This window comes from Scyliorhinus canicula, chromosome 13 (assembly GCF_902713615.1).
Source record: "Scyliorhinus canicula chromosome 13, sScyCan1.1, whole genome shotgun sequence".
Classification (NCBI taxonomy): Eukaryota; Metazoa; Chordata; class Chondrichthyes; order Carcharhiniformes; family Scyliorhinidae; genus Scyliorhinus; species Scyliorhinus canicula.
In genome coordinates this window covers 3,477,921-3,496,349 of record NC_052158.1, presented here as the reverse complement: position 1 = coordinate 3,496,349, position 18,429 = coordinate 3,477,921, and the positions used below count along the sequence as shown (strand labels likewise).

General features: G+C 48.0%; 1 protein-coding gene across 1 annotated transcript in view; it reads left to right on the top strand.

The window, feature by feature from the left end:
* Window positions 1–2,965: 2,965 nt before the first annotated feature.
* LOC119976429 overlaps window positions 2,966–18,429 on the top strand; it is a 63,140-nt gene continuing 47,676 nt past the window's right edge. The window contains 5 exon segments of the mRNA XM_038816960.1: window positions 2,966–3,802; window positions 3,805–4,013; window positions 4,107–4,340; window positions 6,853–6,875; window positions 6,973–7,088. Coding sequence (XP_038672888.1) covers window positions 3,421–3,802; window positions 3,805–4,013; window positions 4,107–4,340; window positions 6,853–6,875; window positions 6,973–7,088 — 964 coding nt within the window. The 5' untranslated portion in view covers window positions 2,966–3,420.

The window sequence follows — 18,429 nt, the reverse complement described above, 5'->3', positions numbered from 1 at the left end:
CTCCCCTTGAAGGGAGGTATAAAGAGAAATCGACCTGCAGGCAATTCTCAGCATTGGTTCAGTCGCAGGCAGGCACTGTTCTAAGTTGATTAAAGCCACGGTTTACTTCTACTCTCGAGTGAATTGATGGTCGCATCAGTCTGTCTCTCTCTCTGTCTCTCTCACTCTGTCTCTCTCACTCTCTCTCTCCTTCTCTCTCTCTCTCTCTCCTTCTCTCTCTCTGTGCCTCTCTCTCTGCCTCTCTCTCTGTCTGACTCTCTCTCTCCGTCTCTCTCTCTTTACCTCAGCTGACTCTCTGGGTAGAGTGTCTGTGTGTCTTGCGTGGAGGTTTCTTGCTCGATGGAATGGATGAGAGAGAGAGATTCAGGGTCATCCTCCAGTACATAGACCTTTCTGGTATTTTCCAGAAAGGTCTGTCGTGTCCTCCAATCAGGGTGCAGCCCTGAATTGGTTTGGATGTGTGGGGAAGGTTGTCCTTTTCCTCCGCCCAGGTGCCGTTCTGTCCGGAGAGAGGGTTCAGATACAAATGCCTCCTTTGTCTCTGCTGAGATTATGTTTGTCTTGTGCCCATTAGCGCTCCTTCCTTCTGATGCTTCCAGTCAGCACCTGACTGCTGAAGTCCGGTGGGGCTGCGCTCTGTCTGCTTTTGCCAGACTGCGGATTTCTGCAGACTTTGGACAAGTCTGCTTTTAAATCCCAGCATCCTCCCCGTTGGCCAACTTTTAGGTTCAATGTCCCGGCAGCCATTTGGCTACAAGAGGTCAGTTGGCAAAATTAAAGCACATGGAATTGTGGGTAATGTAGTGACGTGGTTCGGGAATTGGTGACAGACAGGAAACAGAGAGTGGGAATAAATGGATCTTTTCCCGAGTGGCAGGCAGTGACTAGTGAGGTACCACAGGGGTCAGTGTTTGGGACCCAGCTCGTCACGATATATATATAAACGACCTGGATGAGGGAACCAAATGTAACATTTCCAAGTTTGTTGCTGACACAAAACTGGGTGGAATTGTGAATTGTGGGGAGGATGCAAGGAGGCTTCAAGGCCATTTAGACAAGTTGAGTGAGTGGACAAACACATGGCAGATGTAGGACAACGTGGCTAAATGTGAAGTTATTCACTGCGGTGTGACATACAGAAAGGAAGAGGATTATTTAAATGGTGATGTATTGGGAAGTGTGGATGTACAAAGGGATCTGGGTCCTTGTACAGCAGCCAATCAAAGTGGAGAGGCAGCTGCAGCAAGCAATTCGGAAGGTGAATGGTTTGTTGGCCTTCATTGTGAGAGGATTGGAGTTCAGAAGTAGGGATGTGTCGCTGCAGTTATACAGGGCCTTGGTGAGACCACACCTGGAGTATTGTCAGCAGTTTTGGTCTCCCTGCCTGAGAAAGGATTTACTTGTCACAGAGGGAGTGCAGCGGAGGTTCACTCGGCTGATACTGGGGTTGGGGGGACAGTGCAATGAGGAGAGATTGGTTCGACTGGGTATGTGTTCACTCGGGTTTAGAAGGATGAGAGGAGATCTGATTGAAAGGTATAAAATTCTAGCAGGGCTGGAGAGACTGGATTCAGGGAGGATGTTTTCCCTGGTTGGGGAATCTCAAACCAGGGACACAGTCTCAGGATACGGGGAAGACCATTCAGGACTGAGATTAGGAAATATTTCTTCATTCAAAGGCCTGTGGAATTCCCAACCGCAGGAGGTTACCACAAGTCACTGGATATATTCAAGAAAGAGACAGATAATTGTTTACATTTCAATGGCATCAAGGGGTTTGGGGAGAAAGCGGGAATGTGGCATTGAGATAGAGGATCAGACACAATCATATTGAATTGTGGAGCACGCTCGAAGGGCCGAATGGCCTCCTGCTCCTTTTTTATATGTTTCTATGTTTATGTGTGGGGTTTGGGGGAGCGGGGTTGTCCCTGTGCCTGTAGGGGAGGGGGTTCCCCATGTCCACGGGGGATGGGGGAGTATTATTTTAACACAGATCAGGCCGCCCCGGTCTCTGTGAAGCCAGCGTTGCCGGATCTATCAGGCCCCGTCCTGCCAGCGTGAAGGTGAAACCCACAGCCATAGATTTTCTGGACTCAGAGTCCCAGAGAATCTGGAGAGAAAACTCAGCTGTGCAGCTGGAGAGCTACACACCGGTTTTCTCTCTCTAACCAGCTCTCTGTGCACAGAGAGCAAAATCCCATCCAATGTGTCAAAGAGCAGCACGGAGTTAATTCCTGATGGATTGGGAAAAAGGGTCAGGAATGACCAGGATGGTGAAGAGAGTTGAGATTCTCGTCATTCACAAAAAGTCCCATCTGGTCAGTGTGTGGAATAGTCCGTCCGAATCAAACTGCCTGTGCCCAGCTTCACACGCTGATCCCTGTTTGGGCAGAGATGTGAAAGTGAGTGTCTGCCTCCTCAAAACCAGATCGTTCCCCATTGGCAGCTTTGATTGGCAGCCTGCCCTGCAGAAGGAAAACTCTGATTTGAAACCCCAGCCATGGGTCAAATAGTAAAGTCTTCATTGGCTGACAGTGCGGAAGGAGACAGGCCAATGGTCTGGGTGTAGAAAGAGCTGCTGAGGCTCTCCAGCTTGTTCAGTATCGAGGAAAAGGACAAGTCTAAAGTTAAAAGCTGCAGCCTTTCAGCTGCTACACTGTGACACACATTACAGCAGCTCAGAGCAGAGAGCGGCTCTGTACAAACCGCACCCACTTCAATATACTCACTCTGCAGCTTGTTCAAACAAATCAACACCCCCATCATCAACATGAAAAGCCCTTAGGGCTGGGGGAGGAGTCAGCCAGCAGCAGAGACATTTCAGACTCGTTTTTAATTCAAATATTATTCTTGGAAAAAATTCAGACAACCGTGTAATTCTCCAAAGCTGATTTTTATGAAAAAATCTTCATTTTCACAGTGATATAAGTTTCAGTCAAAATTCATAACATGAGTTGGAGTCAGGCTGGGTTTACGTAAAGGGACAGGTCAGGAGGAGCTGGACAATATGTTTCAGTTTGTGTTTCCCACAAAGTAAAACACAGTTTGACCATCCATGCCTGGGGCTGCTTTGAGACAGAAGTTAATGAAGGAGAGCAGCAGGCTGCCATTCACTCACAGGGCAAAATCCCCACCTCCTCCCATCCTCTCTCCACCCACCCCCACCACCAACAGACCTTCACTCTCATCGCCTGGGTTCAATTATTCCCTGTCACTCCCTCTAACCCGGTTTATTCTGAATTCTGCTCCGGCTTTTATCTCCAACTCCCAAAGCAATGGGACCGAGAGCAGCAAATAACAATAATTCCTTGAGGATTGCAGTGAACGTCATGAGGGAGTTACTGAACTGAATGTGTTCAGCAGCAGGGCAGGAACATTGAAACTGAAAGTGGTTTGAATCAGGAAGTGCTGAGTGTGAACATGGCTTCCAGACAACAGGAGGAAAGTTGGACCGAGGAGGCAATTTGTCCCGTTTGTCTTGATTACTTCACTGATCCGGTTTCACTGGAGTGTGGACACAACTTCTGCCGCTCCTGTATCACCCAGTGTTGGGAAAAGGAGAGAATCTCCTGCCCGGAATGTCGACAGGAGTTTCCAGAAAGAAACCTCAGAACCAATCGGGTCTTAGTGAATCTGGCTGAGAAAGCTCGAAAATTAAAGCTGAATGGGAAAGAGAAGGAAAGTAAACTTCACTGTGAGGAACATCAGGAAGAACTGAAGCTGTTTTGTGAAACTGACAAGAAATTGATCTGTGTGAATTGTGTAGTTTCACAGGAACACAGAGAACACCGCTTCATCCTGATTAAGAAGCTGTTGAAATCTACAAGGTAAAAGGGAACAGATTTGATCCACTGATTATTTGATCACATTTTCAGGATCTAACACTTTTATTTCCTGATTTTCTCTCCCAACCCCAGGATGGGGTGAAATCTTCCTTAGATTCTCTCACACAGAAGAAATTGACGGTTCTAGAAATGGAGCAGCAGCAGAAACAGAAGATTTCCCAAATTAGGGTAAAGTCTCCCTGTGCTGAGCTTCCAAATTTAATTCATTATTTTGTTGTTTTTATGACAGAAACATATCATTTTTAATGTTTCTTCTTATAGAAACAGTCGGTCAGTCTGCAGAGTCACATCACATCCGAGTTCACTAAAATGCACCAGATTCTCACTGAGAAAGAGCAGCGTTTCATCCGAGATCTCAGGGAAGAAGAGGAACAAATTCTGAAACCAATGGAGGAAAATCTTTGTGAAATTCAGGCGAATTTAAATTCTATTCAGGAGAAACTCTCAAAGTTGAAAAACCAGTTGGAACAAAAAGACGGAGTGAGATTTCTGAAGGTGAGGGATTATATTTCAGTTTAGTTCAGTGAAAGTTCACAGTCACAACATGATCCACACGAGCCTCCTCCCATCCTACTTCATTTCCCTGTCAATATATCCTTCTGTTCCTTTCTCCCTCATGTGTTTATCCAGCTTCTCCTTAAATGTATCCCTGGCTGTCCCTGGGTGGGTTGAATTTAATGCCCCCCCCCCCCCCCCCCCACCCAGGGTACATTTAGTCAGGGTGTGGGGTGAGTGGAAGGGGACATGGGGAATGACACTGTGTGGAGTTTCTGTTGTCTTTCCATCTCTACACAGATTAAGTCCGTGGTGGTAAGTCTTGTGGGACAGCCTTCCTGTAACCAATTCAGCCCCTTAACAGGGCAATTAATGTTCTCATCCTGCTGTCTCTGGTATTCCCCCAGCAATGAGCAGGGGTCTCACAATACGGGAAGCCTGAAAATCAAATCCTGTTGGGATTACTGGTGGGATTCTGGGAGGGGGTGGGGGGAGAGGTTGTGAGATTGAGTATGTAGCGGGAATGCCCTTGTTCAGTTGCACTGTGTACCTGATTGAGGGACTGTAAGAGGTTCACACTCCCGTTTCCTCTGACTGATGGTTCTTGACTCGAGATTTTATAAAAAACATAGGGTGGCACAGTGGTTAGCACGGTGGTTAGCACTGTTGCTTCACAGCGCCAATGTCCCAGGTTGGATTCCTGATTTGGGTCACTGTCAATTTGGGTCAGCACGTTCTCCCAGTGTCTGCATCGGGTTTCCTCCGGGTGCTCCGGTTTCCTCCCACAAGTCCCGAAAGACGTGCTGTTTCGGTGAATTGGACATTCTGAATTCTCCCTCTGTTTACCCGAAGGGGCGATGGAATGTGGCGACGAGGGGCTTTTCATAGTAACTTCATTGCAGTGTTAATGTAAGCCTACTTGTGACAATAAAGATTATTTTATAGAAATATTAAATACACAGACTCAACCACAAACTTGTTTTTCAGAAAAACACTCCCAACACCAGGCAGCAGGGTAGCATGGTGGTTAGCATAAATGCTTCACGGCTCCAGGGTCCCAGGTTCGATTCCCGGCTGGGTCACTGTCTGTGCGGAGTCTGCACGTCCTCCCCCTGTGTGCGTGGGTTTCCTCCGGGTGCTCCGGTTTCCTCCCACAGTCCAAAGATGTGTGGGTTAGGTGGATTGGCCATGCTAAATTGCCCGTAGTGTCATAATAAGGGTAGGGTTAAGGGGGGGGGGGGGGGGGGGGTTGTTGGGTTGCGGGTATGGGGTGGATACGTGGGTTTGAGTAGGGTGATCATGGCTCGGCACAACATTGAGGGCCAAAGGGCCTGTTCTGTGCTGTACTGTTCTATGTTCTATGTTATCTATGTTAACACCGAATACAAAGAGCTCTAAACTAGTGTAAATAACATTACACAGCATTTAATTGATTTTTCCGATTTAAATCCCTCCACAAATTAACCTCGGCTTCCACATAAACACACAAATCACCACAACTTATTAAAAAGCCTCTCCTGAAAAACCACAGACAAAACCCCACATTTCAGCCCAAACCTTCCTCAGTTCGAACCCAAATCCCCCCCCCCCCCCCCCCCCCCCCCCCCCCAGGATTTGGTTGTTGCCCTGAAGTTATTTTAAAAACCTCAGCCCCAATCCCCTGGGATTTGGCTGCTAAATTACAATTCCCCACCCGGCTGCTCCTTCTGGTGTGAATTGTAGGCCCGGGAGCCAGGTTGACCGTTCTTGACCCTCCTTCTTGTCTGCAGTGCCAGACCCTTGGATCTTGCCCCTTCACCGTCGGGGGCAAGACATTCTGCTGGCAGGGAGAGCTACGTGCACATGCGCGGCCACGGACTCAGCCATTCCCTAGCCCGATCCGCAGGTAAAGCTGGGGGCTTCACCCTGCGCGGCTGTGAGCCCCCACCGGGCAGAGGATCGGTGCGGGTGTGGCGTCGACTTTCTGGTCGTAAGACCAGGTGGATCCTGCAGAGATAGCCGCAGGATCGGAGAATCCTGCCCCCCTATGTCCGGACACCATGCTCACTGCTGTGACAGACTGGAGTAAATTCCACCCCGTGTGATAGTCAGTTCCACATTCTCATCACTCTCTCGGGAAAGAAGTTTCTCCTGAACTCCCCATTGGATTTATTTGTAACTATATTATGTTTCTATCCCTATTTCTGGATTCTCTACAGTGTAAACATCTTCACTGAATCTATCAAATCCGACCCCTTTCATCATTTGAAAGATCTCTATCATGTCTTCCCTTTTCTACAGTAAAGTTGATCAATCTTTGCTGTTAGTTGAAGTCTCTCAGTTGCTGTCGATCTTTTTGATACTTTCTCCTGTGCTTCAATATCCTTTGTGGAACATCCTCTTTCTATTCCATGTCTGCAGCAATGGGAATTGACAATTCTCAGCAGCTTGTAACAATGTGAGGGTCATTTCTGCTTTCTGGATATAGACAGTCTGTCTCTGTCAACTCAGATTTGTGTTTTGTTTATTTCAGGAGGAAGCATCTGGGAAGAGGAGGTAGGACATGAACTTTACTGAAACTCAGAGCAAGTTGGTAAAATTACTCAGCAAAGTGGTTGTGGCCAATTTATAATCAACTCTTTAATATTTACAGGATTAGCGATGAGATTAAAAGTCTGTCTCTAGCAGATGGTGTCCTGTCCATCGGAAAATTCAACAGCCCTTTACCGTTCTCAATGTGGAGAGGAATGCTGGATGTCATTAACCCTGGTAAAACTCAGATAAGTTCCTCTGTCCTGATTAATTTATTTTTAAAAAAATATTTAATGTATTTGAAAATTTTTATAATAATATTAACAATGACATCAACAGGGTATAATAAACATTTACCCCCCCATCCCAATCTTCACACACCCCAACCATAAAACAACAATCCGGCCCTCTCCCCCGCCTCCCGCTTGGAATTCTGCATCTGCTGACATTTTAATTTTCCCCGAGAAAGTCGACGAACGGCTGCCACCTCCGGGTGGACCTGACCATTGATCCTCTAAAGGCGAGCTTTATTTTCTCGAGACTGAGAAACCCAGCCATGTCACTAACCCAGGTCTCTACACTCGGGGCTTCGAGTCCCTCCACATTAACAAAATCCATCTCCGGGCTACCAGGGAGGCAAAGGCCAAGACGTCGGCCTCTTTCGCCTCCTGAACTACTGTCTCTTCCGACACTCCAAAGATCGCTACCTCCGGACTCGGCACCACCCATGTTTTTAGTACCGTGGACATTGCCTTAGCGAAACCCTGCCAAAACCCTCTAAGCTTCGGGCATGCCCAAAACATGTGGACATGATTTGCTGGGCTTCCCGCGCACCTCGCACACCTATCCTCTACCCCGAAAAACGTACTCATCCTAGCCACTGTCATGTGTGCCCGGTGGGCTACCTTGAACTGTATCAGGCTGAGCCTGGCACATGATGAGGAGGTATTAACCCTGCTTAGGGCATCTGCCCATAGACTCGCCTCTATCTCTCCTCCTAGCTCGTCCTCCCACTTGCCGTTAAGCTCCTCCACCGGAGTTTCCTCCGCCTCCGAAAGCTCCTGGTAAATATCCGATACCTTCCCCTCTCCCACCCAGGTACTGGAAACTACTCTATCCTGTATCCCCCATGGCGGCAGCAGCGGAAAGGCCGGCACCTGTTTTCTCAGGAAGTCTCACACCTGCAAATACCTAAACCCATTCCCTGCTGGCAATTCAAATTTATCCTCCAAGGCTTTCAAGCTGGGAAAGCTCCCATCTATAAATAGATTCCCCATCCTTCTAATTCCTGCCCTTTGCCATCTCCGGAACCCACCATCCAGCCTACCCGGAACAAACCGATGATTATTATAAATCGGGGTCCAAACCGATGCTCCCTCCACTCTCTTATATCTCCTCCATTGCCCCCAGATTCTCAGAGCCGCCACCATCACCGGACTTGTGGAGTATCAGGCCGGCCAGAACGGAAGAGGTGCCGTTATCAGTGCTCCCAAACTGGTGCCTTTACATGACGCCGCCTCCATCCGCTCCCATGCCGACCCCTCCCTCACTACCCACTTCCTAATCATGGCTATATTAGCCTGCCCAGTAGTAATTGCAGAAGCTCGGCAGCGCCAACCCACTCTCTCCCCGACTGCGCTCCAGCAACACTTTCTTCATTTGAGGGGTTTTACCCGCCCACACAAAGCCTAAAATAACTTTATTCACCCGCTTGGAAAAGGCCTTTGGGATGAAGATGGGGAGGCACTGAAATACAAACAGAAATCTGGGGAGGACCGTCATTTTCACGGTCTGTACCCTCCCCGCCAGTGATAGCGGGAGCATGTTCCATCTCTTACAGTCCCCTTCCATTTGTCCTACCAACCGGGATAGGTTTAACTTGTGCAGTGCCTCCCATTCCCGGGCCACCAGGATTCCCAGATATCGAAAGCTCCTCCCTACCATTCTAAGCAGCAGCTCTCCCAGTCTCTTCTCCTGTCCTCTTGCCTGGATCACGAACATCTCGCTTTTCACCATGTTCAATTTATACCCTGAAAAATTGCCAAATTCCCCCAGGATTCGCATAACTTCCCCCATCCCCTCCAACGGGCCTGAAATATACAAGAGCAGGTCAGCTGTGTAAAGCGATACCCGGTTCCCCCCCCCCCGCCACCCGAACCAGCCCTTTCCAGTTCCGAGAGGCTCTCAACGCCATGGCCAATGGCTCTATGGCCAGAGCAAACAGTAATGGGGAGAGGGGGCACCCTTGCCTCGTCCCTCCGTGTAGTTTAAATACCCCAATCTCAGCCAGTTCATACGCACACTCCCTACTGGTGCCTGATAGAGCAACTGCACTCAGTCAATTTTGCCCTCACCAAACCCAAACCTTCCCAGCGCCTCCCACAGGTAATTCCACTCCAGCCGATCCAAAGCCTTCTCTGCATCCATCACTACCACCACCTCCACCTCCTCTCCTTCCGAGGGCATCACAATAACATTTAGAAGCCTTCGAACATTGGCCTTGAGTTGCCTGCCCTTTACAAATCCCGTCTGGTCTTCCTTTATCACCCCCGGGACACAGTCCTCTATCCTTGTGGCGAGTATCTTCACCAGCAGTTTGGCATCCACATTCAGCAGAGAAATTGGCCTGTATGACCCGCATTGCTCCGGATCCTCCTCCCGTTTCAGGATCAATGAAATCGAGCTCTGCGACATTGTTTGGAGGGGGGGGGGGGGGGAGGACTCCCTTCTCTCTTGCTTCATTAAATGTCCTCTCCAGCAGTGGGCTCAATATCTCTGAAAACCTCTTATAAAATTCCACCGAGTAGCCATCAGGCCCTGGGGCCTTGCCCTGACTGCATGCCCTCCAGCCCCTTGATTATTCCTCAATCTCAATTGGGGCTCCCAGCCCCTCCACCAGATCCTCATCTCTCCTCGGAAACCTCAACTGATCAAAAAACTGCAGGGTAGCATGGTGGTTAGCATCAATGCTTCACAGCTCCAGGGTCCCAGGTTCGATTCCCCGCTGGGTGACTGTCTGTGCGGAGTCTGCACGTTCTCCCCCTGTGTGCGTGGGTTTCCTCCGGGTGCTCCGGTTTCCTCCCACAGTCCAAAGATGTGCGGGTTAGGTGGATTGGCCATGCTAAATTGCCTGTAGTGTCCTAAAAAGTAAGGTTAAGGGGGGGTTGTTGGGTTACGGGTATAGGGTGGATACGTGGGTTTGAGTAGGGTGATCATGCCTCGGCACAACATTGAGGGCCGAAGGGCCTGTTCTGTGCTGTACTGTTCTATGTTCTATCCCCTCCACCCCAGCCAGGGGTTAACATAAGAACATAAGAACTAGGAGCAGGAGTAGGCCATCTGGCCCCTCGAGCCTGCTCCGCCATTCAATGAGATCATGGCTGATCTTTTGTGGACTCAGCTCCACTTTCCGGCCCGAACACCATAACCCTTAATCCCTTTATTCTTCAAAAAACTATCTATCTTTACCTTAAAAACATGTATGCCTCAACTGCTTCACTGGGCAAGGAATTCCATAGATTCACAACCCTTTGGGTGAAGAAGTTCCTCCTAAACTCAGTCCTAAATCTACTTCCCCTTATTTTGAGGCTATGTCCCCTAGTTCTGCTTTCACCCGCCAGTGGAAACAACCTGCCCGCATCTATCCTATCTATTCCCTTCATAATTTTAAATGTTTCTATAAGATCCCCCTCATCCTTCTAAATTCCAACGAGTACAGTCCCAGTCTACTCAACCTCTCTTCATAATCCAACCCCTTCAGCTCTGGGATTAACCTAGTGCATCTCCTCTGCACACCCTCCAGTGCCAGTACATCCTTTCTCAAGTAAGGAGACCAAAACTGAACACAATACTCCAGGTGTGGCCTCACTAACACCTTATACAATTGCAACATAACCTCCCTAGTCTTAAACTCCATCCCTCTAGCAATGAAGGACAAAATTCCATTTGCCTTCTTAATCACCTGTTGCACCTGTAAACCAACCTTCTGTGACTCATGCACTAGCACACCCAAGTCTCTCTGCACAGCAGCATGCTTTAATATTTTATCGTTTAAATAATAATCCCGTTTGCTGTTATTCCTACCAAAATGGATTACCTCACATTTGTCAACATTGTATTCCATCTGCCAGACCCTAGCCCATTCACTTAACCTATCCAAATCCCTCTGCAGACTTCCAGTATCCTCTGCACTTTTCGCTTTACCACTCATCTTAGTGTCATCTGCAAACTTGGACACATTGCCCTTGGTCCCCAACTCCAAATCATCTATGTAAATTGTGAACAATTGGGGCCCAACACGGATCCCTGAGGGACACCACTAGCTACTGATTGCCAACCAGAGAAACACCCATTAATCCCCACTCTTTGCTTTCTATTAATTAACCAATCCTCTATCCATGCTACTACTTTACCCTTAATGCCATGCATCTTTATCTTATGCAGCAACCTTTTGTGTGGCACCTTGTCAAAGGCTTTCTGGAAATCCAGATATACCACATCCATCGGCTCCCCATTATCTACTGCACTGGTAATGTCCTCAAAAAATTCCACTAAATTAGTTAGGCATGACCTGCCCTTTATGAACCCATGCTGCGTCTGCTCAATGGGACAATTTCTATCCAGATGCCTCGCTATTTCTTCCTTGATGATAGATTCCAGCATCTTCCCTACTACCGAAGTTAAGCTCACTGGCCTATAATTTCCTGCTTTCTGCCTACCTCCTTTTTTAAACAGTGGTGTCACGTTTGCTAATTTCCAATCCAGCCGGGACCACCCCAGAGTCTAGTGAATTTCGGTAAATTATCACTAGTGCATCTGCAATTTCCCTAGCCATCTCTTTTAGCACTCTGGGATGCATTCCATCAGGGCCAGGAGACTTGTCTACCTTTAGCCCCATTAGCTTGCCCATCACTACCTCCTTAGTGATAACAATCCTCTCAAGGTCCTCACCTGTCATAGCCTCATTTCTATCAGTCGTTGGCATGTTATTTGTGTCTTCCACTGTGAAGACCGACCCAAAAAACCTGTTCAGTTCCTCAGCCATTTCCTCATTTCCCATTATTAAAACTCCCTTCTCATCCTCTGAAGGACCAATATTTACCTTAGCCACTTTTTTTTGTTTTATATATTTGTAAAAACTTTTACTGTCTGTTTTTATATTCTGAGCAAGTTTACTCTCATACTCTATCTTACTCTTCTTTATAGCTTTTTTAGTAGCTTTCTGGTGCCCCCTAAAGATTTCCCAGTCCTCTAATCTCCCAGCAATCTTTGCCACTTTATATGCTTTTTCCTTCAATTTGATACTGTCCCTTATTTCCTTAGATATCCATGGTCGATTTTCCCTCTTTCTACCGTCCTTCCTTTTTGTTGGTATAAACCTTTGCTGAGCACTGTGAAAAATTGCTTGGAAGGTTCTCCACTGCTCCTCAACTGTTCCACCATAAAGTCTTAGCTCCCAGTCTACCTTAGCTAGTTCTTCTCTCATCCCCTTGTAATCTCCTTTGTTTAAACACAAAACACTAGTATTTGATTTTACTTTCTCTCCCTCCATCTGTATTTTAAATTCCACCATATTGTGATCGCACCTTCCGAGAGGATCCCTAACTATGAGATCATGAATCAATCCTGTCTCATTACACAGGACAAGATCTAGGACCACTTGTTCCCTCGTAGGTTCCATTACATACCCTTCTAGGAAACTATCGCGGATACATTCTATAAACTTCTCCTCAAGGTTGCCTTGACCGACCTGGTTAAACCAATCGACATGTAGATTAAAATCCCCCATGATAACTGCTGTACCATTTCTACATGCATCAGTTATTTCTTTGTTTATTGCCTGCCCCACCATAACGTTACTATTTGGTGGCCGATAGACTACTCCTATCAGTGACTTTTTTGCCTTACTATTCCTGATTTCCACCCAAATGGATTCAACCTTATCCTCCATAGCACCGATGTCATCCCTTACTATTGCCCGGATGTCATCCTTAAATAACAGAGCAACACCACCTCCCTTACCATCCACTCTGTCCTTCCGAATAGTTTGATACCCTCGGATATTTAACTCCCAGTCGTGACCATCCTTTAACCATGTTTCAGTAATGGCCACTAAATCATAGTCATTTACGATGATTTGTGCCATCAACTCATTTACTTTATTCCAAATACTACGAGCATTCAGGTAAAGTACACTTAAGTTGGTTTTTTTTACCTCTGTTTTGAATCTTAACATCTCCAGTTTTATTCCTTTTGTTATTACTGGGCCTATTCACTGAGCTCCCCTCAGTCACTGCCCCAGGAATTTGAATCCCTCCCTCTTGCACCATCTCTCGAGCCACGTATTCATCCTATCTATCCTGACATTCCTACTCTGACTAGCTCGTGGCACTGGTAGCAATCCTGAGATTACTACCTTTGAGGTCCTACTTTTTAGTTTAACTCCTAACTCCCTGAATTCCGCTTGTAGGACCTCATCCCGTTTTTTACCTATATCCTTGGTGCCTATGTGCACCACGACAGCTGGCTGTTCACCCCCCCCCTCCCCCCCCCCCCAGAATGTCCTGCAGCCGCTCCGAGACATCCTTGACCCTTGCACCAGTGAGGCAACATACCATCCTGGAGTCTCGATTGCATCCACAGAACCGCCTATCTATTCCCCTTACAATCGAGTCCCCTATCACTATAGCCCTGCCATTTTTCTTCCTGCCCTGCTGTGCAGCAGAGCCAGCCACGGTGCCATGAACCTGGCCTCTGCTGCCTTCCCCTGGTGAGCCATCTCCCTCAACAGTATCCAAAGCGGTATATCTGCTTTGCAGGGAGATGACCGCAGGGGACACCTGCACTGCCTTCCTACTCTTGCTCTGTCTTTTGGTCACCCATTTGCTATCTCCTTCAGTAACTTTCACCTGCGGTGTGACCAACTCGCTAAACGTGCTATCCACGACCTCCTCAGCATCGCGGATGCTCCAAAGTGAGTCCATCCGCAGCTCCAGAGCCGTCAAGCGGTCTAACAAGAGCTGCAACTGAACACACTTCTTGCACGTGAAAGAGCCAGGGACAGTGGACGTGTCCCTGAGCTCCCACATCGCACACAAGGAGCATGACACGGGTCTGGGATCTCCTGCCATGTCTTAAACCTTAGGTAAATTTATACAACAACAATTTCAAAATAAAAATAAATAAATTAGACAATGAAAAGAAAAACTACTTACCAATCACTTACCAGGGTTAAAAAGCACCTCACCACACTCTGCACCGAATGACCTCACTGCACCAAATTACCAAGTTGCAATCCCACTCTGGATGAGTCTCACTCAGGATGTGTGTCCTTGAAAAGTGCGAGCTTACTGAGTGCGCTCTCTATCTGTCCTTTATGCAGACCTCAGCTAATCGATGACTCAAAAAATACCTTAACTTCAAAGAGAAGAATACAATGTGCCCCTAAACAGGCCTCAGGTGATTGACAGTTAACTGCCTCTCAGCAATTAGGGTGGGGGCAGCTTCAACCAATCAGACACTAAGCTACGCACTGCACTTTTAACTGAAAAACAGCAGAATTAGATTTTCCACTTACCTTCCCTGATTTACCTCACTGCACCAAATTACCAAGTTGCAATCCCACTCTGGATGAGTCTCACTCAGGATGTGTGTCCTTGAAAAGTGCGAGCTTACTGAGTGCGCTCTCTATCTCAAGGACTCTAGAAGTCCTTTAACACCTCGCTTACCCCTTCTAGGTCCAGGACAGTATTCCCGTCTCTACTCTTTACTTTACCTATCTCTCTGGCCGCCTCCCTTTTCCTGAGCTGGTGCGCTAACATTCTGCTTGCCTTTTCCTCGTACTCATAAATCGCCCCCTTGCCTTCCTCAACTGTTCCACCGCTTTCCCTGTGGTCAACAGCCCAAACTCCGCCTGTGACCTCCGCCGCTCCCTCAGTAGCCCCGTGTCCGGGGCCTCCGAGTATCTCCTGTCCACCTGGAGTATCTCCTCCACTAACCTGTCCTTCTCAGCCTGTTCCCCCTTTTCTCTGTGGGCCCGTATCGAGATTAATTCCCCTCTGACCACTGCCTTCAAAGCTTCCCAAACCGTGGCTGCAGAGACCTCCCCTGTATCATTTGTGTCCAGGTAGTTCTGGATGGACTTGTTAACCCGCCCACAGATTGCTTCATTCGCTAGCAACCCCCCATCCAGTCTCCACAGTGGGCGTTGCCCTCTCTCCACACTAATCTGTAGATCCACCCAATGAGGGCAGCACGGTGGCGCAGTGGTAGCACTGCAGTCTCACGGACCCGAGGTCCCAGGTTCGATCCCGGCTCTGGGTCACTGTCCATGTGGAGTTTGCACATTCTCCCCGTGTTTGCGTGGGTTTCGCCCCCACAACCCAAAGATGTGCAGGGGAGGTGGATGGAACATGCAAAATTGCCCTTTAATTGGAAAAAATGAATTAGGTACTCTAAATTTGTTTAAAAAAAGATCCACCCAATGCGGGGCATGATCCGACACTGCGATTGCCGAGTACTCAGTATCCACCACCTCCGGTATTAGCGCCCTGCCCAGAACAAAAACGTCGATGCGAGAGCGTACCTTGTGGACATGTGAGAGGAAGGAAAACTCCTTCACCCTTGGCCGTGCAAACCTCCATGGGTCTACTCCCACCATCTGCTCCATAAACCCCTTCAATTCCTTTGCCGGCCTCCTCCCTGTCCTGGATTTTGACCGCTCCAATTCCGGATCAATGACTGTGTAAAAGTCTCCTCCCATGATCAGGTTATGTGACTCTAAGTCTGGGATCTTACAAAACACCCACCTCATCAATTCCACATCGTCCCAATTCGGAGCAGATATGTTCACAAGTACCACCCGCACCCCCTCCAACTTCCCACTCACCATTATGTACCTTCTCCCCCTTGTCTGACACGATTCTCCCAGCCTCGAATGCCACTCGTTTGTTAATCAAGATCGCTACCCCCTTGGTCTTTGAGTCCAGCCCTGAGTGGAAATGAAATGAATGAAAATCGCTTATTGCCCCAAGTCAGCTTCAAATGAAGTTACTGTGAATAGCCCCTGGTTGCCACATTCCGGCACCTGTTCGGGGAGGCTGGTAAGGGAATTGAACCGTGCTGCTGGCCTGCTTTCGTCTGCTTTAAAAGCCAACTCTTTAGCCCTGTGCTAAAGCAGCCCCTATACTTGGCTAACCCACCCCTTTCTCAATCTAGTCTGAACAAAGAACAAAGAAAAGTACAGCACAGGAACAGGCCCTTCGGCCCTCCAAGCCTGTGCCGACCATGCTGCCCGTCTAAACTAAAATCTTCTACACTTCCTGGGTCCGTATCCCTCCATTCCCATCCGATTCATGTATTTGTCAAGATGCCCCTTAAATGTCACTATCGTCCCTGCTTCCACCACCTCCTCCGGCAGCGAGTTCCAGGCACCCACTACCCTCTGTGTAAAACACTTGCCTCGTACATCTCCTCTAAACCTTGCCCCTCGCACATTAAACCTATGTCCCCCAGTAATTGACCCCTCTATCCTGGGAAAAAGCCTCTGACTATCCACTCTGTCTATGCCCCTCATAATTTTGTAGACCTCTATCAGGTCGCCCCTCAAAATCCGTTGTTCCAGTGAGAACAAACCGAGTTTATTCAACCGCTCCTCATAGCTAATGCCCTCCATACCAGGCAACATCCTGGTAAATCTCTTCTGCACCCTCCCTAAAGCTTCCACATCCTTCCGGTACTGTGGCAACCAGAATTGAAAACTCTACTCCAAGTGTGGCCTAACTAAGGTTCTATACAGCTGCAACATGACTTGCCAATTCTTATACTCAATGCCCCGGCCAATGAAGGCAAGCATGCCGTATGCCTTCTTGACTATGTTCTCCACTTGTGTTGCCCCTTTTAGTGACCTGTGGACCTATATACCTAGATATCTCTGACTTTCAACACTCTTGAGGGTTCTACCATTCACTCTATATTCCCTACCTGCATTAGACCTTCCAAAATGCATTACCTCACGTTTGTCCGGATTAAACTCCATCTGCCATCGCTCTGCCTAAGTCTCCACACAATCTAAATCGTCTGGTCTGTAACCTTTCGGTGTGTCTCTTGTAGCATTGCCATGTCCGCCTTCAGCCCCCTCAAATGCGCAAACACACGAGCCCTCTTGACCGGCCCATTCAGCCCTCTGACATTCCATGTAGTCAGCCTGGTCGGGGGGACTTACCGCCCCTCCCCCTGCCGACTAGCCATCACCCTTTTTAGGCCAGCCTCTAGCTCGCGCCCTCCGCTTCCTTGAGCCCCCCCCCCCTCCCCGCCCCCGGGCATTCGCCTTTCCCGACCTCCCATTTGTCCCTCAGTAACAGCTTCTCCCCAGTCAGCAAAGCAGCTCCACCCACCTCCCCCCCCCTCGCAACAACACTAGCAACCCAACCCCCCAAGTCCAGCTCCAGCTTAACACCTGCTCACCCTCCACTGTGCTTCAGTGTGTCAGTGTGTCTGTCTCCCCATTGTTCTCTCCCCTCTCCCCCCACTTTGACAAACATATTAAAAGCATCACATTCCCCAGGAAACAAACATCAGAAAAAACAGTGAAGAAACAGCCACTTCAGAAAAAAAACACCCAAAAAACTGAACCAATTAATCACAACTCGGTTATGTTTACTTTAGCAATGGGCAGGGATAGGTATATACCGCAAGGCAAGAATTATAGCTGGGGGAAAGGCAATTATGATGCTATTTGGCAAGATTTAGGATGTATAGGATGGGGAAGGAAACTGCAGGGGATGGGTACAATCGAAATGTGGAGATTTTTCAAGGAACAGCTACTGCATGTCCTTGATAAGTATGTACCTGTCAGGCAGGGAGGAAGTGGTCGAGCAAGGGAACCGTGGTTTACTAAGGAAGTTGAAGCACTTGTCAAGAGGAAGAAGAAGGCTTATGTTAGGATGAGACATGAAGGCTCAGTTAGGGCACTTGAGAGTTACAAGTTAGCCAGGAAGGACCTAAAGGGAGAGTTAAGAAGAGCGAGGAGAGGACACGAAAAGTCGTTGGCGGATAGGATCAAGGAAAACCCTAAGGCTTTCTATAGGTATATCAGGGACAAAAGAATGACTAGAGTAAGATTAGGGCCAATCAAGGATAGTAGTGGAAAGTTGTGTGTGGAATCAGAGGAGATAGGGGAAGCGTTAAATGGATATTTTTCGTCAGTGTTTACACTGGAGAAAGACAATGTTGTCGAGGAGAACACTCAGGTTCAGTCGACCAGGCTAGATGGAATTGAGGTTCAAAAGGAGGAGGTGTTAGCAATTTTGGAAAATGTCAAAATAGATAGGTCCCCTGGGCCAGATGAGATTTATCCTAGGATTCTCTGGGAAGCCAGGGAGGAGATTGCAGAGCCTTTGTCCTTGATCTTTATGTCGTCTTTGTCGACAGGAATAGTGCCGGAAGACTGGAGGATAGCAAATGTTGTCCCCTTGTTCAAGAAGGGGAGTAGAGACAACCCTGGTAATTATAGACCTGTGAGCCTTACTTCGGTTGTGGGTAAAATGTTGGAAAAGGTTATAAGAGATAGGGTTTATAA